The sequence below is a fragment of the Pipra filicauda genome, unplaced genomic scaffold, assembly GCF_003945595.2.
Source record: "Pipra filicauda isolate LSUMZ 115617 unplaced genomic scaffold, ASM394559v2 scaffold435_size564288_pilon, whole genome shotgun sequence".
Lineage (NCBI taxonomy): Eukaryota > Metazoa > Chordata > Aves > Passeriformes > Pipridae > Pipra > Pipra filicauda.
This window is the reverse complement of record NW_024104571.1, coordinates 228,844-253,886: the sequence shown is the minus strand read 5'-3', so window position 1 is coordinate 253,886 and position 25,043 is coordinate 228,844. Positions and strand designations below refer to the sequence as shown.

The 25,043-nt window shown below is 45.9% G+C and overlaps 1 protein-coding gene across 1 annotated transcript in view; it reads left to right on the top strand.

Moving 5' to 3' along the window:
• CFAP61 (cilia and flagella associated protein 61) overlaps positions 1–25,043 on the top strand; it is a 106,128-nt gene that overhangs the window by 55,242 nt on the left and 25,843 nt on the right. Inside the window, exons 18-24 of the mRNA XM_039385790.1 lie at positions 537–635; positions 3,159–3,327; positions 5,220–5,391; positions 9,286–9,578; positions 13,379–13,706; positions 13,911–14,002; positions 16,514–16,719. Of these exons, the coding sequence (XP_039241724.1) occupies positions 537–635; positions 3,159–3,327; positions 5,220–5,391; positions 9,286–9,578; positions 13,379–13,706; positions 13,911–14,002; positions 16,514–16,719 (1,359 nt within the window). The remainder of the gene's footprint in view (positions 1–536; positions 636–3,158; positions 3,328–5,219; positions 5,392–9,285; positions 9,579–13,378; positions 13,707–13,910; positions 14,003–16,513; positions 16,720–25,043) is intronic.

Here is a 25,043-nt window from a genome sequence, read left to right as displayed (position 1 = left end):
TGCTCGGCCTGAGTATGCATGGAGATTTACCACAGATAATCCATAATCCAGAATTAAACTATTAATATGCATTTTGAGAGGGGCTGCCATAACCTTGAAATTCCTTGGTTTAAGTATGACCTTTAACTTTGTTTGAATATATTTTTTAAATGTATGAATAACAAATTAACATTGGTTGATAAAAAACATTCTGATTCCTTTGTACCATTTGCATCAGTCCATCCTTAACTTACAGAAAGCCTTGAAGATTAGAAGGCTTAATCACTTGTAATATTTATTTGTTTTTAAATGTCAGATCACATTTAGTTCAACATACTGTTAGTCTTGTCCCCCCCCCCAGTGTTACTGAAACTGCAGTGGAAATTGTTCTTCTTGTATCCAGAGACACCTGTATCTGAGCACAATGACCAAACACTTTGTGCTTGTGCAAAGGAATTGCTTTCTGTATCCTCCTGAACAAGGAGTTCTGTACTGTTCCTTTGATGTGCCCTCTGAATTTCTGGTCCACATGGGGCTGTTTGTTTTTCTTTCCACAGGCCTCGTCTGAAGTTCAACAACCTGACCTTGATTTCAGTTCATGGCCTTCCAGGAAAAGATCCACCAGGCTCCAAGCGTAGAAGATTTTTAATTAACAGGTTTGACTTCACATCTAAACACTTTTGTAGCTCCAGCAGAAAACATAACACCTTGTAATTCTTGTGAACCTGTCCTAAATTTTAGCTAGATCCATAGACAGCCCCAAAATGCTCCAGTCTGTCCATCCAGCATGCACTCATCTGGAGGAACTGGGTAGAACTATGAGGAGGGAAATAGTGCCAAAGCAGTAACTTCTGGACAGCAATCCACTGGTCTCTATCTTCCAAGGCTTTTTAGGTTGTTTAGATCCCAGGTTAAATGACAGAAGACATCTGCTCGCTTTTTAAATCTTACTTGGGTTTTAACTTTCATGGATTTTGTTCCAAATAATGCTGAAGCAAAGAATGTACAGGAATTAATATTAGTAAAATGATCAGTGACTGACTCAGAGCAGCACGTGGTGAGATGCAGAGCCCACTGATGGTAGAGGGGGAAATTTTAGGATTGTTGCTGTGGATCGGTTTGGCAGAACTGTGTTGCATCAGTTCTGCTCACGGGCTGTGTGTGCCAGTCCCTGGGCTGTGACAGTCTGTCCCCAGTCCCAGCCACAGCGTGGTCCCAGAGCTGGGGCTGCTGTACAGCAGCTGAAGGGAAGATGGTGAGAGCCCTGACTGTGTCTGGGGACTGTCAAACACTGTAAGATATCTTCCATTTCATAGGATAAAATGTTACCTTATTAAAATTTGCAGAACATAATTCTCACTTAAATACACCAATTTTGTTTTGATGGCTTTATTTTTTATTTTGGAATAGTGACTAGAAGTCCTCCCTGTAGACAGGAACATGACTGTTCTGGGCTTTGAGAAGCATGGAATTAAAATGGATCATTTATTCTGAATAGTTGGGGAATGAACTTAGTGTAAGTTATTTAGATTTGTTATGTGACTCTTTGGAGCCTGCACATCGTATTTTACCAAATCTTGTCGTCAGTGAGCAGCAGTGCACTACAGGGCTGGCTCTTTAAATGACAAAACAACTCCATGTCTGCTTGCTGAACCTTACAAATGAAATCTCTACAAAGATGTGAAAATGATGTGATGGGAACCTGTGTAAAACCACCTGATCTCATTTGGTATTTTGCCCTGCCAAGAAGTTTTTTATAAGTAGTTACCTGAATTAATTTTTTTACTGTAGAAAGAGGTGTGTTCAAGTACAAGTCTAGCAAATGAAGGGGTTATATGCTCACATAAATTCATGTACTCTTTTTCCTAAGTGCACTGTAAAAAACAGTTGTACTAACAAAGCAGCCTGCCTGACGGAAAGTTATGGTTCAGAACTGCCTCACTAGATTTAGCTGTTAAAATCTGAAAGCAGATTAAGAGTGAAAATTAAACTCTGCAGGGTATGATTTCTGAAAGCATCCCTGTGATTTTGGAGTGTCAGTCTCCTGGGAGCTGTGCACCTCAATTATGAAGGTGCTTTTGAAAACCCTCCCCTGTCCTTGATGTCCACCTTATTTATAGATTTCTTCATGATTACAGTTTAGAATTGTCAGTGATTCTCATTTATTTGCCTCTGGTATCTGTGAGTGCAGAGGATGCAGAGCACCTCAGAAAGCCTGGTAATCCAGGTCATGAAAGCAACTGTGTTTGTTCCTGTGGCATCCTGAATGCCAGCTTTGGGAAGTGGGTAACAAGCTGCTCTGTGTTAGGATGTGCACCCTGGCACTGATGGCAAGGCCACAGCTTGGAGTGCTGCTCTCTGCCCACACTCTCTGCTGTGACCACCAGTGCCACAGAAGGGCATCAAACGCTCGAGCACGGGCCCAGCCCCTTGGATTAATCACATTTGGGCTTGTGGGAGAAAGTGGTGCTTGTAGTGTGTGCTCTATGCACACCCTGACCGTCGCAGAGGAATTCAGTTGCATCTTAGAGGCTTTTGGAAGTTTGGGGTAGAGGAACAGTTTAGTATGTTCTCAGAATTTGTTATTCTTGCATTGTGGAGAAGTTCATTTGTAAAAGGGTCACCAACAGGAGTTTTGAGACCTCTGCCTTTTCCTTTTAGCTCTCACAACAATTTTCATAGCTTTCTATTAATTTTTAAACTTTTTGGACTAATACTTTGGAACACAGATGCTAAAATGCTAGTGGTGCCTTCCCTGCATTTGTCTCACCACAGCCATGACCGGTGAAGCTGAATAGCAAAGGCAGCAAAAAAGCTGAATGAGAGAGACTTGTCTTGGAGAAAAAATTGGACCGTTAAAGTATTTTCTTTGCAGGTGCAAAAGCCTCCTCTCATCAGCCTGCAAAGGAAAAGCAGAGTAAAGCATGTATTTCTGACTTTGTTCTTAAATTACGTGGTTGTATGGCCCAGTGCTGGGAGGGATTGTTTGGTTTCAGCAGAAAGTTGACAATTTGTAACTGAGTACTTGATAATGACTGGTCTTTTGCCATAGACTGTGGCAAACTCACAGTGAGGGAGCAGGCGGAACCACTGAGGGCCGCGGCCGAGCTCACCAGATGTCTAATTAATGCCTGCTGTCAGCTGCTGAAATGTCACTTACAGATATTCTTTCTTCACAGCCACTGTTTTAATGATGAAGATTATGCACAGATGTCACTTTGTTCCTGGGTTAACGTTGTAGTTGGTAAAATGACTGGCATAAATCGTGCTGCCAAATACGTAGTTGTTTCCGAGGAGAAGAAAGTGCCATACGACTACCTAGTGCTGTGCACGGGGCAGAACTACCAGGTGAGGTGGTGTGCAGAGTGCAAACCAACCCAGCATTCCCAGTGCCTCCAGTGAACAGTGTTCTGGGATCAGCAGAGCAGGCCTTAGCAAGGGTAGCTCCAGGCAGTTTGAGCCCTGCAGTGCAGCGCGTTGGGCTGTGTCGGTGCCGCAGCCAAGCTCAGGGGACAGGAGGGGTTGGACACAACTCCCCACCAGCAGTGGCACTGCTCAGGACTGGGGACGAAGCAAAGCTGCTGGTGTTTTTGCCACTGTGACCATGAAACCTGCTGAGAGTAGGCCCAGTTGACATGTGGCCCCAGCCACAGGAGACTTAACTCCAGCTGGTCTAATGCCATTTGACCTAGTTTTGGCAGTGGAGAGAATTCCTTATCAAATTAATGGCTTGTCTCACGTGATGACCATGCCTAGGCATGTCTGTGATGCTGCTTGGTATTGTAGCACACAAGTTGAGTTTGCACTGAGACTGAAGCAGACCCTTAGCTGCATGTAAGATGTGGAATCAAGCTGAGCTCCAGCTCCACAGGCTCAGCTTCCGCTCGGACCCCACGGGCAGGGCTGGTTCTGGCTCATGTGTCCCCACGGGGCCATCAGGCTGTGTAACCAAACAGGCAGCTTGGCACAGCCCTCTTGCTGCAGGACTTTGCTTTGCTGAGTGGTTTGGGATAGGAGTTGTGAGCAAGGCGTTTTGCCCTTAAAATCAGGAGATGAATCTCAGCATGTGTCTGCAGGTTGTACAGTGCTGTGCCATGTCCCACACATGAACATGAGGGTGTTCAGCCCACAGCAGGGTCTGTCTGCATGTGTACAGCAGGCTGGGGGGTTTGTGATCACCTCTCAGGGCAGAACCACACTTAAACAGCAGCCTGTGGTCACTGTTCAGTGGGGATGAAACAAAAGCTGAAGTGTGGGCTGAAAAAGTGCTCCTAGGAAAAGATGTTTGGAGGTAACTCTAACTTGCAAAATAATTTATGGACAGTAACTGCAGGGGAGGAGAAAGAAAGATAAAGAAAGCAAGTGAAAAGAAATCCCATCATCTATTCTCACTTCTAAGCTCTACAGAAGGACAGGAAGGAATTAGTTTTGTTGTCTGGCTTCTGTTTTATTACACAGAGCTCCAGTCCATCCTTTTTATAAGTTGTCCCTTATTTGGTTAGCAGTCAAATCAATGCCTACTAAAACATTTGTTATGATTTAGAGGATTCTCTTGTTGAGTAAGGTCTTTTGATGTCATGCCTGGTTTTATGTGACCCAACCTGATTTCAGTTGATGTGGTTGGCTGTGAGAACACTGCTCAGGATGTGGATCACTGGTGCTGCACAAGTCCTGTATGAGACTCCCTTTTTGCTTTGTGTAATTCAGGTGGAGTTTGTTACTGTAAAGCAGCATTATACAGTGAACATGGTACTGAATCCTGGCATTTGAACCATAAAGCAGGTTTTTGCCCCTTTCTCTGGGACAAAATCTCTTATTTTAGAAAGTTAATTTTGCTGAGAAAAAGTGGAGGCAGTCTGAGCTAACAAAGAATCTCCTTTTCAAGTTGTCTGTTAGTCAGAGAACTGCAGAGATCCCTCAGCTGTGTGTTGGGGTATTTCTGCTGTTTGCTGTGCAGTCTGTGGTGTTTGCCATGTGCTTCCACTCGTACTGGCACTGTTGTTTGGAATGGTCACCCACAAGCCATAGAAAACAGGGAATACATGCACAGTGTGTGAACTCAGACCAGTAGGAATCCATGTTCTGTGGCCACGGGTGTGTTTGCTGCTGCTGAGTGTGAAGGAGGGTTGGGGTGTGCATGGACAGCAGCCTGAGGCATTCAAAGTGAGTGTGTCATTGTCTTTTAATGTCTCCAAGGTATGTGCCAGATAACCACTTGCTCACCAATTCATCCCTTCCAGGCCCTGGCTCCCACTGGAGCAGATATCAAACTCCCAACTGACAGCCAAGTCATGAGTGAGTGGCCACAGAGATACACGGGGAAAATCCCTTCCAATCACTTCACTCTCAATGATGACCAGGATTGCTTGTGGGCAGCACACTGGCTGCAGGAAAACCTGGTCAGCTCCAGAGGTAAGGGGGCTTTAATGTGTGCACACTTACAGAAATGTTTCCTAGGCTTAGTGGTTCCTTAATTCCATGGTGTAATTGGTGCCTGATTAATTCTAACAAAGTCTTTCATCTGCTGTGCTTTGTTTTCCAGATTAATTTACAATTTGTTGTCATTTTTGATACCCAGCATATTTAGCTAGGAAAGAAAGGCTTGAGATAGATTAATTATCTGCAGTTATTATTATATAAAACAAAATGAGTCCTAAATGCAAATCTGGCTGGAGTCATTAATTAGCCAATTAAATAATAATTTAATTAGTGGATGTGTTTTTCTGTTATATAGATGTGATGTAACACAAAGAAAACAGGTCTAAATTAGGAAGTCTCTGTCAGCACTGTATTTAGTTGCACTAGTTACAGATTTTCACAGAGAACTGCAATCTCCTGGTATTCTCTTTGTAACCCTTAAAATCAGACATTTGTTTAGATGTCCCCCATCCCTGTACTTCCTCAGCCTTGGTGCATGTACTCTGCTCATGTATTCGTTAGTTCATCCACTGTGTTTGCTGTTGAAAATACCTGGGATCATCCAGGCTTCCCAGTCAGCTTTGAACTACAGAAACAGGGGCAGGCAGTCAGTGAGTTCATGTTGTGTCAGCTCCTGCCAGCTCTGAGTTAGGACAGTTCAGAGCAGGAAAGCTGTCTGGGGGGAGTTCCTGTCCCAGGGACTGTCCTGAAGACGTGTTTTCTCTCTCCTGAGTGTAATGAGATAGTTTCTCTCTCTCCTGAGCATAATGAGAACTGGCAGTGGTGTGGTGCCAGGCTCACCCCCCGGTGGCATTCCTTTAGGGAAGTGCTGTGGCCAGCCCTGGAGCAGGGCGAGCCCTGGCCCCGTGGCTGCTCCTGCGGCTTTGCTGTGAAACCCAGCTGCTGCATGGAACCTGGGACAGCTGGAGTGGGGACTACCTGAAATCCATCTCCCGTTAGCTCTGCACTTGCCACGAACATAAAAAGTGGGATGGAAGTAAAGGAAGGAACAAAACTGCTTTAATGGCCCAAAATGGAGCAATTATTTTCTCTCTATACCCAAGCATAGTTTACTGCCTTATTAAAAGCGTGTTTGTAGGAATACTCTCGCATTAAAATTCCAGTGCATGAACCACCTACCGAAGCCACTGATGCTTTGGCTCATACTGGGTTTCTCCTTTAGCTTTTGCAAACTGCAAAGGTTCAGGTCATGCTGGGGTCACCGAAATCTTGTGCTTCCACTTGTGGAAAATGAATGAGTCTTCTCTGCAGCAGGATGCTGACACTCGGGTAATAAATGATAAAACTACTGTAATGATCTTTATTTATGGCTGCTTTTTCCATGAAAGATTATTATGTTTACTCAGATGCATTTTCATGTAGTTAAATAATAAAAGCATCCTGAGCAACTGCTCTCTGTCCAGTGGACATAATTTCAGTCCATAATGAATATCTGTAGTTCTTAGACTACTAGCACTGTCATCTAAAAAGCCACTAATATTGTAATAAGCAGAAGCAGTAAATTGTTGATTTACAAGAGGTCAGTAAAGGAGCACTGCTTTCCCTGATCTAATGCAGTTGTATTTAATATTACCATATAAAACAGAATTTTAATTTTCCATGACAAATGTGGGGCTTGAATCTGATCTTGTATTTCCCTAAATGCCAGTGTCTAATGCAGAAACTGAGCTTCCTCCTGAGGGAACTGGTGCTGCCAAATGGCAAAGGTGTCTCAGCCCAGCCTTGCCCCAGAGTCAGAATGGAGCTTTGCTGGGCCATGCCTCTGGGAAGCCCTCCTCATCCTCCTTTTCCAGCCACCGTAGCCTCTTCAGCTCCTGGTGTTTCATTCCTCACAAATCTAAAGTGTGTAAACATAGCATGAGGCTGTCAGCACCTGCACACCACCTTCTTGCCTGCACTCTCAGCGTGTTGAGTTACTGAAAATGAGTGTAGCAAATCTGGTCTTTCACCCCAAGTTCTGCTTCGTTGCTTCTTGCATTGTACCTTGCTGCAGCAGGGAAAAAATGATCAGTTTTATGTCTGTCTTCTCTTTTGGACCTTTCCTGAGGCCAGGACTGCCTGCAGACAGGTGTCCTGGCAGGCACGAGCCACAGAATGGGTTCTGGCTTGGAAAGTCAGCTCAGTGATGAACATATTGGACAGAATTCCCTTGTTCTGTATGATATTTATGGAATTAGTAAGATCTTTCTTCTTATGATTTCAAAGTGATGCATTTGCAGGTAAAATTGTTCTGTTCCCCTGGTCATTGCTGTGAACAGTAAAAACATGTTTTCCATAATTTCTGAGCAGTGTACTCATGGGGTGGTTCTGTTCTCTGGCAGCTATGAAGAGAGATGTTTATTTGGCAGCTACAAATAGCTAAACTGATAGGGACAAATAAAATAACCTTGTAATCAAAGGGGAATGGTAGAACATCTGTTAACATTTTTATCATTAATATTCCTGGGAGCTTGGGCTGTGTGCATGTTCAGTTTAGTATTGCCCTGTGTCTCATGCAGTAAAACATGGTCCCAGTGAAATCAGCTTAGCCTGTAAATAATACAATTTATGTATAGGGGGTGCTGTCACTCGTGGCAAGACATAAATGCCAGTGCTGAGATGAATGTGCAGGTTAGTTGCAGCACTGCCCAGGTATGGGACATTAAAGCATGAGGACTGTGCTTTTGATGCATCCTCGTGCTGGCAGGTCAGATCCTTGTCCTGAGACAGCCAGCATGCAGGAGCTGATGTGGATATTGGCAGGCAGGTAGAGCTGTTCCTGCCCCGAGGCTGGAGCTTGGGGCTGGGGCAGGCCTGGCTCAGCTCTCCTGTGCTTGGAATGGGCAGGAGAGGAGTGTGTTTCAGTCCCTGCTCAGAGGAATGTTTGTGTGTTTTATATTAGACCATCCTGAGATAAAACATGCAGCTGCTCCGATGCATCCCAACTCTGCCTCCCTTATCACCAGGAGGGCTTTAGCTGTTAGGCTGGAGAGTCCTGCTGTGCTCACACAGAACAGGACTCTCCCATCCCCGTGTATTCCTGCTCAGCTCTGACTGTGCCCTTTGAAGTGGCACCAGTTCAGGACAGGAACGTGCAAGGCCCTGCCCTGTGGCTCTGCAGTGGCAGGTGGGAGGTGTGTGTTGGGTTGGGTGCCCAGGGTGGGAAGATGGAGCTGGTTTCAGGAGCAGTTCCTGCAGAAGGAGCAGCAGGACCCACACACTGCTGTCCCAGCAGCTGATCATGTCTGTATCCAGCTTGCTGACTTCCAGCATGAGGAGGGATGGAGCCTGGCTGGCTCAGAGCTTGTGTGATGTGAGGGAGGGAGGCACCTCGAGAGAGCGGTGCAGAGCTCTGCCTGCCATGGTGGTGGGACAGGGTGCGTCTGCAGGGCTGGCCCCATTCTCTGGAGATCAGGCTTTGGCAGAAAGAAGCTGCAGCACTGATGACCATGTGGCACAAAGGCTTGTTTTCTATAACTTGACCTTTCCACAGTTTGTGGGGTTTTTCTGCATCATGTATTTAATTTGCTCCTGTCTGCTCCCTCCATCAGTCCTTTGAACGAGCAAAATTGAGGAGAGAGAACAAAAAAATGGTGATTTTTTTTTTTTCCCCCCCTAGAGGCTTTTCAATCAAAATAATTTCAAATTATGGGGTCAGGATGAATGTCATACTTCTGTGTTAAGTACTTGCCTACTTTGTGGGATGTTTTGTGCAGATTCTTTACTAAATTATCTTAGCTGCTGTTGCTAGGTAACATTGTTTGCTTCATAGCATCAGAGAAATAAGAGGGTCAAAGAGAGCAATTTCACGTTATTATCATCTGAGTTATCCTAATAAGGTTTTCATTGTATGTCTTAGAAATTTTCCCCTCTTTTTTTTCCTCTTAGGGAACGTCATTGTCTATGGGAATACAATTGACATGTACACCACAGTAGAAACCCTCTTATCTCTTGGAATTGATGGTTCTCGCATCCACCTCGTGCAGCCCCCGCTCAGCTCGGATGTTCCCTGTCTCCCCAACGCCGAGGTGGAGGGCGCTGTCCGGGAGGCCCTGGCACAGGCTGGCGTGGCCCTGCACGGGGACAGTGTCCTGGCACAGTGGGGCGAGGGCAGCGACCCGGAGCTGATCACCTGGGCTGCCTTCACCACTGCCACAACCCCGCTGAAGCTGCAGTGCTCAGTAAGTGTGTGCTTTCAGTGCATCCCCTTCAGACAAAGGCCATCACATTTAGGTAGTCCCTCACTGATTTATCTGTTTCTCATTGTCTCTAGGAGACTGAACATTCACTTGTTAGTCTCAAGGATTGGCTTTCTAAAAATCAAAATAAACCCATTGTTAATGCCCTGACTGATTTGGATTAAAATGTATTTAAGTCACCTGATACACAAGTAGTAGTTTGCTGCTGAGTGACAAATACTCTTAATTCATTTTCGAAGTAATTCCAGAAAACCTTTCCTTATTTAAATGTGTGCAATTACTCCTGTCTATAGTTATGTGCACTTGATTAAGTCACAGTAGAAACCAAAAACATTAGGATAGAGAGGCCTACTATGTAACTTAATGAAAATGTATTTTAGCAGATTTCTCTCCCTTTACATCAATGGCTGCAGTTCTGTTCAGCTCCAGTACTAATATCTTAGGTGTAGGTACACTCACAGGTGTGGCTCTGCTCTGAGGCTGGGAACAAGTTTTAGCTGTTCCTAAAGGTCAGGATTGTTCTGTTTTCCTTTACTGGGCTAATCCACAGGAGCGAGCACTTCTGATAGTCACTTCAGAACCTCCCTCCATGGGATGCTGCCGTTCTGCCCCGCACACCCCGCTGTGTGCCTGCTCCTTTGTGCAGGAGCGGCTGTCACTGTGGGAAGGACAAGCTGTGTGCTTGTCCTTGTGCTTCCCAGAGAGCTCCCCAGGTGTTGGGGTCCCTACTGGCTCCCCTGCACTGCAGCCCTTCTCTTTTTAGCATAGGGATAGTTGAACCCTTCCTCAGGGGGGTGAAGACCGCGCACAGCACTTTTACCCATAGTGGTCTCTGGACTTTGGTCTCTGTGTCAGTAGTGACATTTCTCCCACTCTTCTCATATGCAGCTCTTCAAGATCTCTCTTCTTTCCCTGAAACTCCTCCTTTTTTATCATTCTTCCACAGGTATCTTGATGTGGTTCTCATTCTTGCAACTTGGTATTCACTCACCACCTCCCCATCAGCCCCCCCTCTTTTCCCCACCACCTGGCCCATGTGGCTGTTCCCTTAAACCTCCCCTGCCTTGGGGTTTGCTTCTCTTGCCCATTTGTGTCCCTGCTCGTTCTTCTTCCAGCCATGGTCCTTCCCTCTCAAGATCTCTCTTTTCCAACCTCTAAGATGGGAGATGTTTAATTACTTGTGATGTCAGGGGCTTTATATTCTCCAAGACCAGTTCAGCTGCCTTGCAAGGCTCGAGCTGCCTGGGAGGCCGGGCTCAGGGGATGCCAGGCTCAGGAGAGCAGCCTCTGCCAGGAGGGCAGCTGTGCTCACCAGAGACCAGGCTGTGCAGGAATCGGTGCTGCAGCAGCCCTGTGCCTTTTGGGATTTGAGCCAGTATCAGCTGTTGATTGGCAGTTCTTGGGGACTTAATTTGTTGAGTCCTGCAGGATAAAAACAACAGGAGAAAATCTCCTCTTTCCCTAAAGCAGCAGCCTCCCTCCCTCCTGCCTGGGCTGACAGATGGCTCCCAGCCTGGAGGTTGCAGCCCTCCCCTCCCCTCCGGTGACACCGTCCTGCCTGTCAGCCAGCAGGACATGGGGCTGTGTGGTCCCCTTGCCCTCATGGGCAGAGCTTCCCTGATTTTGCTCTCCTAGATGGTCAGAATTCCCTTAGCTGTGCATACTTCATCACTTGGTTTATCTACAAACAAGCCCAGGGGCTCTGGCTCCTCTGCTGCTGCATCTCTGCTGTGCCAGTGTTGCTAAAATTTCCAACTCCCTTTGCTTCCCTCTCCTGTGCCTTCTCTTCCAGCTGGCTCATCCAGCCGGCTGTGAGCATGTGACACTTTACTTAGTCCCCAGGAAAGCTCTTTGGGGGTACAACTGGGTAACACCTTTACCAAGGTCACAGCTGTGTCCTCCCTAAGATGGCACTAAGGGAAGGACAGATTATGGATGCTGCTTTGTCCTGACACAGTTATGTCTTGGGCTATTGAGGATGAAAGCAGCAAGGGAATGCATACTTCCACCCTTTCCTCAGCCTGTACAGGAATATTTCTTGATGGGGGACAGCAACCTGTGACTTGTCATCTAATGATTTTAAAAGCTGAGAGCACTAATGAGGAAAGCTCTGTGTGAGGGCTCTGGAGCTTCACAAACTCTGTTGTAGTGATGATCAGTCTTCGTCCGTGCCCTTTGTAGAGCACGGTCTTGTTCAAAACATCTCTCAGCCTTGTTGTTCTTGTTCCTTTTAACCCTCCATGTCCAGTGTGCGCCCTTGTTTTACACTTGCTTGGGGCCCATGTTTTGCTAGCCTGGCACGAGGCAGCTTTGAGGACACTGCTCGTAGTTGTAGCTTCTCCCACATCTGCTCTCGCGGCGCTCTGGCAGAGGTGAGGGTGGTGCTGGGTTTCAAAGCTGCTCCTCAGGCACCATCCCTGTCCGGGGCTGTGCTGCCTGTGCATCTGTTCCACTCCAGGGCTGCTCCAGCACCACCTGCTCTGCACTGCTGGTCACGGGGCTCCTCTCTGGGGGAGGTGGGGTCTGTCTGATCTGCTTCCTGGTGTCCCAGGAGAGCCACTGTGCAGGTGCCACAAGAAGACAAAAGGAGGGAATTATCACTAGCTTTTTTTCTTTGAGACTCAAAAGAGAGATTTAAGGTGATTTTCTTTAAATGTCCTTGAAATATTCCTGTGGGGAAGATGAGCTTGTGACTTCAGTAGCTGCTGGTCCCGAGATAATTCCCTACCTCAGGGCCAGGACTGTAAGGTTGCCTAAGACAGTACAGGCCATCTTTTCAAAGAGTGGAAGTCCCACCTTTTTCAGTCTCACAAAACAAAACATACCAAATAGGTATCTGCTGTGCTCATTACCAGCCTCAGCAGCTGATGCCAAATGTCCCAGACAGTTTCCCTGCAGACACAGCCTCCTCTGGGCTGGCCTGGGTGATCTGGGTGGATCTGATGGACAGCCAGCCCAGTGCCTGGCCTTAGAGAGTACAGCAGTCCCATGCTTTAGGGAGGTACAGGTCAGCCTGCCTCCTAAAGCAAGGATGATCCAGGTCTGGAGTAGTTAGAGAGGTGTTTCAGTCCTGACAAAATTTGGATATGCTTTCCAAAATCTATAACACTGTCAAATATAACAAACCTGGAAGCTTTCCTGTTCCTGAGAATGTTCAGTCCTCTTGCACTGCTCACAACCTCCTTGGTCTCTGCAGCTTCCACTGGCTGAAATTATGCTGCTGTAGTTGGAATGAGGATGACATTTCTAATTTCTGATCTTTCCATTTCATTGACTGTCCCTGTGCTGGCAGCCAGAGTAACTCAGTTTGTTGGTAAACAGGCTCAACAGTTGGGAAAACATTTGTAATACACAGTTATCCTGCTGAAGGCAAAGTACACTGTGCTTTTCTATTCCTTGGGGTTTCAGGTTGGCTTGAGCATTTGAAAGAAGCAAACCAACTTCATAGAGGGTTCAGGTCTTCTATGTCCTGTGCTTGTACTAACAGAAAATACACATGGCCACTCATAGTAGTTTCACATATGGTGAACAGTGGAGCTTTTAAAATAAAACTCATCTAATAACCAGAAGCAGATGAGTCTAGTTTGGTAATTCTCCTTTCTAATATCTTTGTTTTCATTTTGGTAGCAGAAGGATCTATCTGTGTATATAAAATCATACTATATTTTCTATTCTTTTTTTTTAAATAAATAACATTCAGAACAAAGTGTGGGTTTTGATTTATGAAATTAGCCAGTAAATAATATATAATATAATCTACAATTATTTATATCTCTTTTTAGGCATTTTTTAGCTTTGCCTACAGGGCAGTGGATTATGAAACCTTTAAGGCAGTCAATGATGCTTGCCTTGTTTTTGATGGAAAGCTTGTGATTGATGCCAAATTCTGCACCAATGATGTCAGCATCAGGGCTGCAGGTCCTCTAACAAAGTTCTCCAGGAGATACTGTAAAGATGAATGGACACACAGCAACTTCAACTCCAGAGAGATTGGCTTTGAGCTTGCTGCCTCCATGCTGAGTCTCCTTGATCCAACCCTTCAGCCCCGTTCTGAGCCACCAGAAGGCCCAGACAGACTCATCCCCATGTACAAAGGATGTAAAGTTAAAGGTATGTCCCACTGGATTTGTCCCACTTTCCTCCCCTGTTCTGTAATACAGGCAGGTCCATCTCACCTCAGGTGCCATCTCATGGCAGAACAGCCCTCAAAGCTCCTTATGTAGTGGAAAAAGATGACAGCAGAAGGAGGGCAAACAAGTACTTTATTTTCTTCATTGCTTATGACTTAATAAACCTCATTTTCATTTATGGCAGGAGGTGTTCTTCCTGGAGGTTATAACTACTTACACGTTTCCAAACCAGCAGTTCCCACCCGCTCGGACACAGAACTTGCCCAGTGTGACCACGTAAGTTAAGTAACGGAACTTCTTTGGTTCGCCCTCTCTTTGGAAGGAGGTTCCTGGTTAGGGTAGTGCAGTACCTGCCCGAGTACCCTGAATTGTAACCAAGTACCCTGAGAAGTGTGGGTTGATGTGTCTGTGGCAGTTCCCAGCACAAAGGGAACGTGTGGCACGTGGGGGGGTGCTGTGTTTGCCATCAGGTGGGGTTAGAAGTGGTCCAGTCAGCTGAGCCTGCATGTTCTGCATACACCAGGTACAGCTGCTGAACCAGGGGAGTGACAGACCTCTCTGAACCTCTCAGGGCTTTGTTTCCACGCTTCCTGACACTTGGCTTTCTTCAATGATGCCCAATTTCTATGCACAGGACATAGGACAGTATTAGCTGGATTTGGTGCTTTCAGCCTTAGTGCTGAACCTCTTTCCTCCCTGCAATATGGTGCTGGAAATGCACACAGATGATAAAACTTGGCAGTTTATCAGGGAAATTCAGTTGGTTTCTAGAATAGTAGGAATTATTCTGGAAGAGGTGCTCTGTGCTTCACTGCTAGGAAATAGTGAGTCCTGCAGCCATGAGGGTTCTCTTGGAACAGGGAAGGGGGAACCACTTCACACACTGGGCTACATGGGAGGCTGTCCCAGGATACAGACATGGGGACACTTCTCTTACTGGAGAACTGACTTGTGAGACAAGAAAAGGACTAGATTAATGTCTTTTAAAGCCAGAGAGGACCATCCAGCTAGGCAAGCTCCTGTTTCACATAGATTGTACCTTTTACCTCAGGGATTTCTGTATCAAGCCCATTCTTGCAGTTGATTTAAAGAGCAGCTTTTAAAAGGCTACTTCAGTGTTCGCTTTAAAACTTGGACAGTGGTGGTCCATAGAAAGAAGTTGGATTTTAAAAAGAAATCCATGGTTTTGGGGAGGAATCAAAGCCTGGTTCACCTTGTTTTCCAGATCCAGGATGAGCTATCCAAAGCAGGATGTGCTAGAAAGCTGAAAGGACCATCAGAGAGAGAAATTGGTTTTGTTACTCCAAATTGCTAGAACACGATTAGAATTCTTTTGCTGCTGCTTTGATTACCTGCTGATTACCTGAAAAGGGACCATCTTTAAAGCCACTCTAGAAACTTCATGTACATCCTAAAAGAATATTCTAAGGAAGAAGTAAGAGAAGCTAGTGAAAGGTATTAGCTGAGATGTGGAAGTACCAAAGGTTCCTGTAGCCTAGCAACAGGTTGTAGAAATGTATAAAACTGGAACAGGAATACAGCCTGAAAAAACAGCTTCAAGCTATGTGATCATCCCACTGCAATGGCAGGTTTGAAGCAAATTTTTACATTTTTGTCTTCAAAGTGATTGATTTAAGTGGCTGAAGCTAAATGCTACAGTTTGAGCATCAACATTCAACAGTGTTACTTTATTGACAGTAGAGTTGGTGTTGGCAACACATGGCAACCCCAGTTCAAATTAGCAAGAGTTGGGTGTGAGCAATTTAAATCCTATATAGATGTGTGTGTTTGTGTGTATAAACACACATATACATATGTAAGTAAGTACATGCATATATGTTCTTTGATATTCACTATTTAATGGTCTAGAACACGGCCTGAAGGAAACATCCTAAGAGCAGTGCAGCCTCCTGTAGATGCAGCCCCACCTGTACATAGGGCTGTTTATGTAGTGTATAGGGTTGTTCTGGGACTGAGCAGGAGCCTTCTGGGTATTTCTCTCCTTGCTGGAAAGCTGTTCCAGCACATCTCACCCATGACTACTGGGAAATGTGTTACACAAAGCCAGAAATGCTTCATTGGTATGTGATAAATCTGGGTTGCAGCATTGGAGTTCACCTGGACCTGGTTAATGTGGCAGTGTCAGCCTCTGCCTGCAGTCATGCAGCTTTTACCACATGCCATGAATTTGGACTCTGCACTTACACTGTTTGCATATACACATACTTACATGTATAAAAATACAGATGGGGAGTTATAAATCTGGAGAGAGAGTAAAAGCCTGCTGGTGTGTTCTTCATTCCTCAGGATGGGATCCTCAGTAAAGCAGGATGTGCCATGTGTGTGCTCTGTCGTAACTGAGGCTGAACAGAGTTCAATTGAGTTGCCCCAACAGAGGCATGCAGTGTTGTTTGGGCTGCCCCACGGCATCCCTCCTGACTCCAGCTGCTGCTCCAGGAGGTCACAGGTCCCTGTGGATCTGGTGTCACTGCCAGTGTAGCCGGAGGGCCCAGATGCCCTCAGGTGTCTGCAGTGGCACTCAGCCCATGCTGCACAGTTGGGTGGGCAGTTAATCAAGGTCTAAACCACACAGGAAAACCTATGTCCAAGCCACAGCAAAGTACCTTATAACACACAGTGCAAAGAATGGTCCCTTGATTTAACAAAAAGGGCTGTGTGTTTTAGGAAGTGGTAACTGTGGGCTGGGAACCCCTCGCTGACCCTGTACATGTGCCAGGTCAGGTGTTCCTTTCACCTCTACAGCTCTCCTGGTGTTCTCTCTTGCAGGGGACGGAGATAATAACTGGAGAGGCAGGACAGGGGAACTACTTCAGGATGCACTTCAGCAAGTACAAGATGGTGGATGGCATCACCTGCTTTTCCAAGGAACCCTTCCCTGTCTCCAACTACCTGTGCTTGTATGGACAGCACGAGCGGCTGCTGAACGACCTGTTCTACCGCTGGAGGGCCGGGCAGATCACAGACCTGTACAGGTGAGGGACACTCTGCCTCGTGCAGGAAACCTTAGTATGATTTGTCTTCTGGATGTTTTCCCGTGGAACAAGAGGTAGATGAAGAGATTTAAAAATGTTTTCCATTATTTATCAAAATTATCAGTAGTAGTGCAAGTCCTGAAGACCTTCCTGGAAAGAGCTGTGTGCCTGATTTATTGAGAGGAGGAGCAATGGTTTACTTGACCATCTTTCATCTGAAAGAGCATTTTGGTGTCTTTACCACTGTTGTTTAGAATATTTGGCAGGCTTAATCATTCAGCTGAACCTGAACAGTCCTTTATTACTGTAGATTCATGTTCAGAAGTCACTTTTTAAAAGTATTTTTGTCACGTTAAATCAAATTTTTAAGCCAGAGATTTCCAGGGAGATTTTAAATTGCTCCTGGTGATAGCCACACTCAATAACTTGACTGCTTTTATCTGGTGATAAACCCTAAAGTTTATCCTTTAGACCTTGTGCTCTGTGGAAGGGAGTTACTGTAACTTTATGTTAGAGCTGGAGGCTGTGTCAGGACTCTTTTTGGTGGCAGCACTGCAGCAGTGAGACAGCTCTGGCAGAGTTTGAGGTGCCTTAGCAAGCACAGGGCAGTGCCTGTGCCTGGAGGCAGGTATTCCCAGGCAGGTCTCCCAAGGGAGACTGAAGAGCCTGGCTAGTTCTAGCCAAGGGCTGTGTGCTGTCTCCTCCAGAGAGGAGAATTTTTCATTGCTTTGATTTTTGTTTTAAGAAATCCTTCACAAATGGTGCTTGGGAATGTAAACTGTCACACACGGAGAAGTGAAGTACTGCCTTACATCAGCTGGGTAGGGACAGAAAGCCAAGCTCAGGAACCAAATGGCCAGGTTTTATCATGATACAAAGCTGATAGTGGTGCCTCAAAAGTCTGCAGATCTGATTTTGTTATATTTATAACTGGAAGAAAGGCACAAATGGTAGCAAAATTTTCAGATTCAACATTGTTATTTAGGTAAAAGTTTGCTGTAAAGGATGTGCTGTGGTCCTGGTGAGGCTTGGGAATTATTGCTGGTATAGGGCTTGATTTTGATTTATAACAAATGTTGGGTTTGTTTTACAAAAGAGGAATGGGACACAGCAAACATGAAGTTCCCCTGAACGGCATATGGCCAGTAGGAGGACCTGAAGGAGGGTGACACAAGTGTGTGAGATATGGGCTAAGACAACATATTTTCTTTCCTTGTCACGGCTGATGCTGATCAGCTCATACATTTGGAGCATTGGAAGGAACTCGTTCAGGTTGTGGCAAGGTACCAGTAGTCCTTTTTCTGGCATTGCAATGTGCATGTGCAGCTGTGAGCTCATCTGTTGTGTGAACCAGACACTGAGGCCGTGGTTGTTTGCCCAGATGTGGTTACAGTGTCTGTTGTTAGATGTACCAGCAAGTTTCACACCAGTAGCAACATCTGGAAGAATAAATCATCTTGCTTTGGGATTTCTGCCTGCAGCACAGGTAGCAGTATTTTCCTAACCTTGACCAAACTAGCATATTTTCCCTTTCTCTCCCTTGTTGCACGTTGGGCACATAGCCCAGCCTGAGGACCTCAGTGCAGCTCACTCACCTGCTTCCCTGACAGCTGCACTCAGGTTTGGAAGAGAGGAGATGTGAACTTTCTGAACACACAACTTATTTCTTCTTCAGAGAAATAAGAATGGGTTAGCCTTCCTTGTGCTCGTGATCCTGATGGGATCACACACAGGGCACAAGCTGATGATCAGGGGATTACAAAGTAAGGTCAAGTTCTAAACATCCACAGAGACTGTAAAAATCTCAGGAGAGGTGAAGATCCCAGTGATGATCTGTTAATAGGATGTTGGGCCAGGCAGCACTTTAAGAGTGAGAGGAGCAGCTTTACCTGATAGCAGCACATACACTCACTGGAGAGTCACTTGCTCCTGTAAGACTGGGGGTGTCTTCCCTGCTCTGTGCTCACCAAGCCCTGAGCTGTGCATGGCTGGGGTCCTCTCACACCCCCTGCCACAGGCCCCGGGACCTGCGAGGCCGGTGCTCCGCCCGGGGTCACTGGTGTGCTGCACAGAGGGACACCACGTAGCAGGACCTCATCACATCTCTTGAGTTCTCCCTAATTAGTCATGATGAACTAATTTTGGACTTGTCTTTTACAGCCTTTAGACAGGGATGTTGTTTGGGACCTTTTGCCTCTTTATTTTATCTCACCTCTTATTAGCCTGTGGCAAAATTCCTGAATTACAGTTGCCAGGTTTTTCTTATCTGGTTATTTTATTGCCTCCCGTGGTTTTTAGTCTTCTTTATACCTTATCTTTAGATAGGTTTGTTCCTTCTCTTCTTGCTCTTTGGTCATGTGTATGAAATCCCATATGTTGCTCCTCAGCAATGAACATATGCTGCTCTTTAATCACCTCGCTCATGTGGTTCTTGTGGTGCTCTCACACACGTGTTCCTGCTCATCCCAGGCTTGGTGTTCCTGTTGCACATGTCCATCCTGTGAGGAGGGTACATTCTCCAGCAGGTGTAGCAGGTGGGAGACCGAAAAGCAAAGGGAACCCTTTGCAGGCAGCCAAGGCAGAGGGCAGGGACAGATGAGAAAAGGGAGAGGAGGAAGCAAATTGCTCCTGAAAGCAGCAAATTCCTGCTCTCAGGAGGGGGTAGAGCAGCAGCAGAAGACTGGCAATATAATGTACTCTCATAATATATCACATCTACAATACATATACATCTGCACATTGCAGTGCACCATACAATGTACATATATATGTGTGCAGTGTACAGTAGACAGTGTTAGAACTGAGCCAGGACAAGACTGGTTATTAGAAAACTGATACACTGAAAAACAGTTTAGCAGCTCTTGTGAGATGAAGATTGTCTTGACTCTTATGTGGATAAAAAGTGGTGCCTGGTTGACTTTTGGTGAGGAGCAGGAAAATGCATTTACTGGTTTCTATTTGTGTGATCAAAAACAACCCAGCTGTTTTGGGCATCGTTCACATGGTCTGTGAGGACCCTGCATGAGCACAAACCTGAGGTTAGGACTGAATTTCTTTTTGGCTTTGAAAAAAATGCTTTTAAACTAGTACATGTTACATCTTCTAGCAAGATGTGAAGGGCCCTTAGTGAAAAGAATGTAGACTGTGAAAATGTTGTGATTTGTTAGTTAAGCTTGTAAACTTGATGGTTTGAAGCATCCGTTCTTTATGCCTCCCTTCTTTATGCCTCAGTTTTGTGGAGGGCCTTCCTGTGAGGCAAGAAAGTGCAGTGTTTTAATCTTTTGGTCTGTATTTAGATTTCCCTGCATGGCATCTCATTCCAGAAATGGACACAGAGGAACAGCTGTCACCTGGGAGCTAATTTATTTCTGTGTAGCATGCAAATTATCTTTTAAATAATTAGAGACTGCACCTAGCAGTGAATTTCCTCACTGATTTGTGTTCGGTATAAGAGCTGAAAGTTAACCCCCTGGTACTGGATTTCCTGACCAGACTGTGCCAGTGCCATTCTCAAATTAGCATTAACAACAGGCCCTGGAGACCCAGCAAACCTGACAAAGTCTCCCCTTCTGGCTGTGTGCCTGGAGCTGGGGCTAACGGCAATAATGAGAGAAATAACATTTCCTTTGGTCTGCAGAAAAGTTCTGTTGATTTTGGTATGCCTTTAATGGGAATAAAAGCTGCAGGACTTGACCCACAACCAGAGGAAAGATTGGTCACTGCTCTGCCTCCTCCCCTCAGTCCTGGGCTCTGGAGGAGGTGAAGCAGGGCAGTGGACACACAGCACCCAGGGCTCCACTGGTCCTGCTACCCCAGCCCAGTTTCACGGGGGGAAAGGAAACCATAGCCCCTGGATATGCCAGATGTGCCCCCAGTCACACTGTGACTGATGTGTGTGTTCCACCTGCTGCCCTTTCAGACTTTAGGTTCATGCATGTCTCAGCCTCACAAGCAGGATCAGGAAAAGCTAGCACGGAATCAGCTGTCCCTGGGCTGCACAGTGCACCAACACATGGGCCAGTGTAAGCTTTTGTGGGTCAGACACTCCCACTCTGTTACACTGTGTTCACAGCTCATCAAAAGCCTCAAACGCTTTGGAATTGATTTATTTTTTTTTTTCATGGAAACAATGCTTCCAGCTCTCATAGTTAAACCAGCCAACACTGTATCTCATGGGTCGAAATAGTTTTAAATTTTCTTTTCCTTTCTCCTCCTTCAGCACAGGCACTGTGGACGTTTTTAAAGGAGGTCTTGGTGCAGCTCTCAACTGCACAGTTGATATAACTGCTCCTCAGAAGGCCTTAGCTGTGATCCCAGTGGTACAGACATTAATTAATATAGTAACAACAGGTATTGGTCTCTCTCAAAAATAACTGCCTGTGGCTGAGCTTCTGCAGCTGTATTTGGGCCTGATTCTCACAGGTGTCAGGTGTTCCAGCATCATTCAGAGGCACCTGGGGGTGGCTCAGTTCAGCACTTGGCTAGACCTGGGTTTAAGGGGCCACGCTTTTGTTTCTACCTGTGCAAACAAGAGCTGAGGAAATGGGCTGTGGAGCCAGAAGATGACCACGTGTGGTCAGACAGCTGTCTCTTCCAACTGCCCCACAGTGGGATGCACTGCATCCCTCTGGATGTTTTACAGGATGCCAAGGTCTGCTGGGCAGGTTGCAGGGCCTTGGACAGGCAGTATTTACTGACCAGAAAAGTCTCATCTTCATGTGTCCTTGGGCTACAAGAAAAAGGCCCCATTGTCCTAGTGATGGTCTCCCTTCCATGTGCCTCGTGCCAGGCAGTGGGTGTTCTCCCTCCACCTGGGCTTGCAGCCAGTATGGTCCTGAGCAGAGAGGCCTTACAGTGCAGTTATGCCATGCCAGGGCAGGAAAAACCATAGGAACCAAAGGCACAGTATCCAAAACCTGAGGATTTTTGTATACAAACCTTTTGTCACCTGTGAGATGAGCAGCATTACTCCCTTGATTTGGAATCCACTTCAGGAAGGAGTTTCTGTAATTTTTATTTATTTCCCATCAGCCTGTATCTCAAAAAGGCTGAACTGGAATTTGAGGCCCCAAGAACAAGGCTGTTTCTCACAGGGAAGACTTCTCCTGAAGGAAGAAGAAAGCAAATTCCAGTAGTTTAATCTGAAGTATAGCACTGCATGCCATGATCCTTCCCTCCCTCACTGACTGGAAAGCCTTTGGATTGTTTCCATTGCCCTAGCAGCAGATAAAAGAGGCGTGAGAAGTCTGAAACATTTTTTTTTCTTTTTAAGCTTGCAGATTTGTTACTGGTCATCAGTCCTCCACACTGCTTCTCAGAGGAGGAGGTAACCAGCCAGTGACCCCCTTTTGTGTTCTCCCGAGGCAAAGGCAGCTGCAAGGCAGTTGCCAAGTTATGGAACGTGTCCACAGAGCAGTGGAATCTCCCTCTGCTGCATCTTAAGTACAAAACAGATAATTAGAGGGGTCTCATGATACTTGGCAACCAAATGGATGCTCACTGGCATCATGCCTTTAATATGAGGTAGAAGTGTTTCATGTAGGCTTCATTTGGCATTAACAAAAAGCAAATCTTACGGAATGCATAAAAATCTGACCCACTAGTTTCTAAAATACTTAAGGAGCTTATTTCACAAATGAGGTGTGAGTGGCTTTTACTTAGGAGTTTGTAATGCTGTATTAATGAGCTTGTTGTCAGCTATGACCTACAGAAGATGATGGTTACATCTCAGCCATGTGGCAGTGACAGTGATGCTGAGGTGAGGGTGGCACAGGAGGGAAGGTGTGAAGAAGGGTCCTGTCAGAGGTGCCATCGTGCCAGTCGCTTTCTGAAAGGTGCCCTCTGAAAGGCTGTGTTGCTGAGCCCTCCCCTTCTCCTGTTTCCTGCCATACCTGTGCACCGAGCTTGCTCTCCGGGTGATGCTGTTGGCTGGTCAGCAGCATCCTGCTGGGATTTAACCCTGGGTGAAGCAGCTGCTGGACTGAGAGTGCTGAGTGACCCAGGCGGTGTGAGCAACACCTGAAACAGGGTTCTGAGGGCTCTGCTTGTTCTGCTTGTCCCGTGTGTAGGTTTAGTTCTTAAGAGACATGTGCTTTTAGTCCCTGCACTTACCTCCCTTTGCATCCTGGGGCCTGGATAACAGCACTGGATGTTTCCTTGGCTGCTCTCCTCAAACCCTGACTCTTACTCTTGTGTTGTGTTTTGCATATTGGCTGTACAAGCTAAATGCTCAAAAACATTTTGAGCTTCATGAACGGTATTCACTTATTTTGAAGTAACCATTTAGCTTTTTCCACTGAAGTTCAATTCTCACATCCTGATGCTGCTTACATTAGGCTGAAGGTGATTTATTAAGCAGTGTCATTCAATGAGACTGTAAGCAGAAACTCCACACTGGACTGACTGTTTATTGACCCAATGCTAATAAATCTCACAGTATAACAAATAAATCAAGAAAAAGAACATAATTTGATGTTTTTGGCATTATTGTTAAAAGGACTAGATAAAGAGATAAATCTGTTACTTGTAGGCTGGATACTCAGTGATTATTTAAACATGAAATGCATGCTACATAGAAAAGCTGGTTTTAACCCAGACTTTCCAAAATGAGGAGTGCTTGTTCATTAAGAGAAACATTAGAATGCCCTGCTGCTGTCTGGAGTCTGCTGGATCCCACACCATTAGCACACTGGGCTTACATTTAAGGCATTCCACCTTAGGCTTCTGTTCATGGTGCAGACGGTGAGATGTTTTTCTGCAGGGATGAAAAAGACTGAAAGGAACTGTGGCAGGTAGTGAGCATGGCTGAGAGAGACTAGTGCTGCTCTGTACACTCTGCAGCCTAATTAGAGGGGAATGCATGTGCTTTTTAGGAAGAGAGAGACAGGACTGGAAAGAAGAACATGTGAAGGGATATCAAAGCACCGCCGGCTTTCTCGCTCCCGAATTAACCACTAACCCCACGGTGCCCTGGTACAGCTGTACTCACAGACCCAATCAATACCAATGGCTGGAGACAGATATTAATGGAGTTCTAAAGGAGCAGCTAACTTGCTGATGAAAGGCCATGTTACTAAGAAACCCCACGGCCAAATTAGTAAGTGAAAGCTCATCAACTGAACACTACCACATTAATTTGCAGTCAAACCTTGCTGATTCATCCTAGCAATTATGCAAACCATTATGAATGATTAAACTCTGAATCCATAAACAGTTGCAGAAAAGCAATCATACTGCTGCACACAGCCTATCTGATGATTCTGTACGTCAGGTTTAATTTCCTTTTAATTGTTTTCCATAATGCATTACACGTGGAATAGTACTATGTGAGAAAGTGCAGTAAGCCTGATGTCAGGGTCAGTCACAAAGTGCTCAGGGAGAGTGCAGACAGCAATGCTTCTGTGTCAGCTTTAAAGAGCACAGAGTTTAGAAAGTTTAAAGGGCAGTTCAGTGGGAATCACCTACACCATAACTGCTATGATCTGGTGAATAACCTAAACTTTACCAAAGGCTGGTGCTGAAATAACGGAGAGTCTCTCCTGAGGACACTTAGAACAGGAAAGGGCTGCAGCATCTCAGTGCCAGGATCTGCCTCTGGGTGCTCTAATGTAACATTCCCAGGATATTAAAAAGGCAGCAAACAGCACTGGTTTATCAGTCAGGATGGATCACCAGCGCTGGTGAAGGGAAGGTGCTGGCAAGTGATGCAGCGTCACCCCCTGACGTCAGCAGGTCCCTGCAGCAGCCCCAGGTTGCTCAGGGGCTGTGCCAGGGGAGCAGGATCGTCCTCAGCAAGGTCTGGATTCCATGGCCATTTTTCTGGAGCAAGAATTGCGAGAGCAGTTGCCTGCCCTGCACTCTGGTTTGCCATTGCAGCTCCAGAAAAGAGGGGGTTGTGAATCACAGCTTCTAACCCAGTCATCTTCCAAAGAGAAGATGCTGTGGGTTCTGTGCAAAGTGGTAAAGAAGCACAGGCTTCCTTTCCAGGATTTCCTTCGAGCCTGTGAATTCCTGGGCAGATTCACTTTGTGAAACTGCCCAGTGGAGTCAGTCACAGATTTGTTGTCCATAAGACTGTTTACCAGGAGTGAGTAAAGCACCTGGGCAAACAGGTGTTCAGGGAGCAGAACTGCAGAGCAAAGAGCTGAAGGTCCTTCTTGCTACAACCAGGGCTCTTGGTTCAACACCTGCTTGGCTGTTCAGCAGTTGTAGGCAAACATTAGGAAGTTGCAGGCCAGGGGACATGTTATGCCCTTTGTGCTGAAGAACAATACTCTGAGGTGGTGCTCTAGGGGATTTTACACAAATTGGTCCTGCTTTTTACC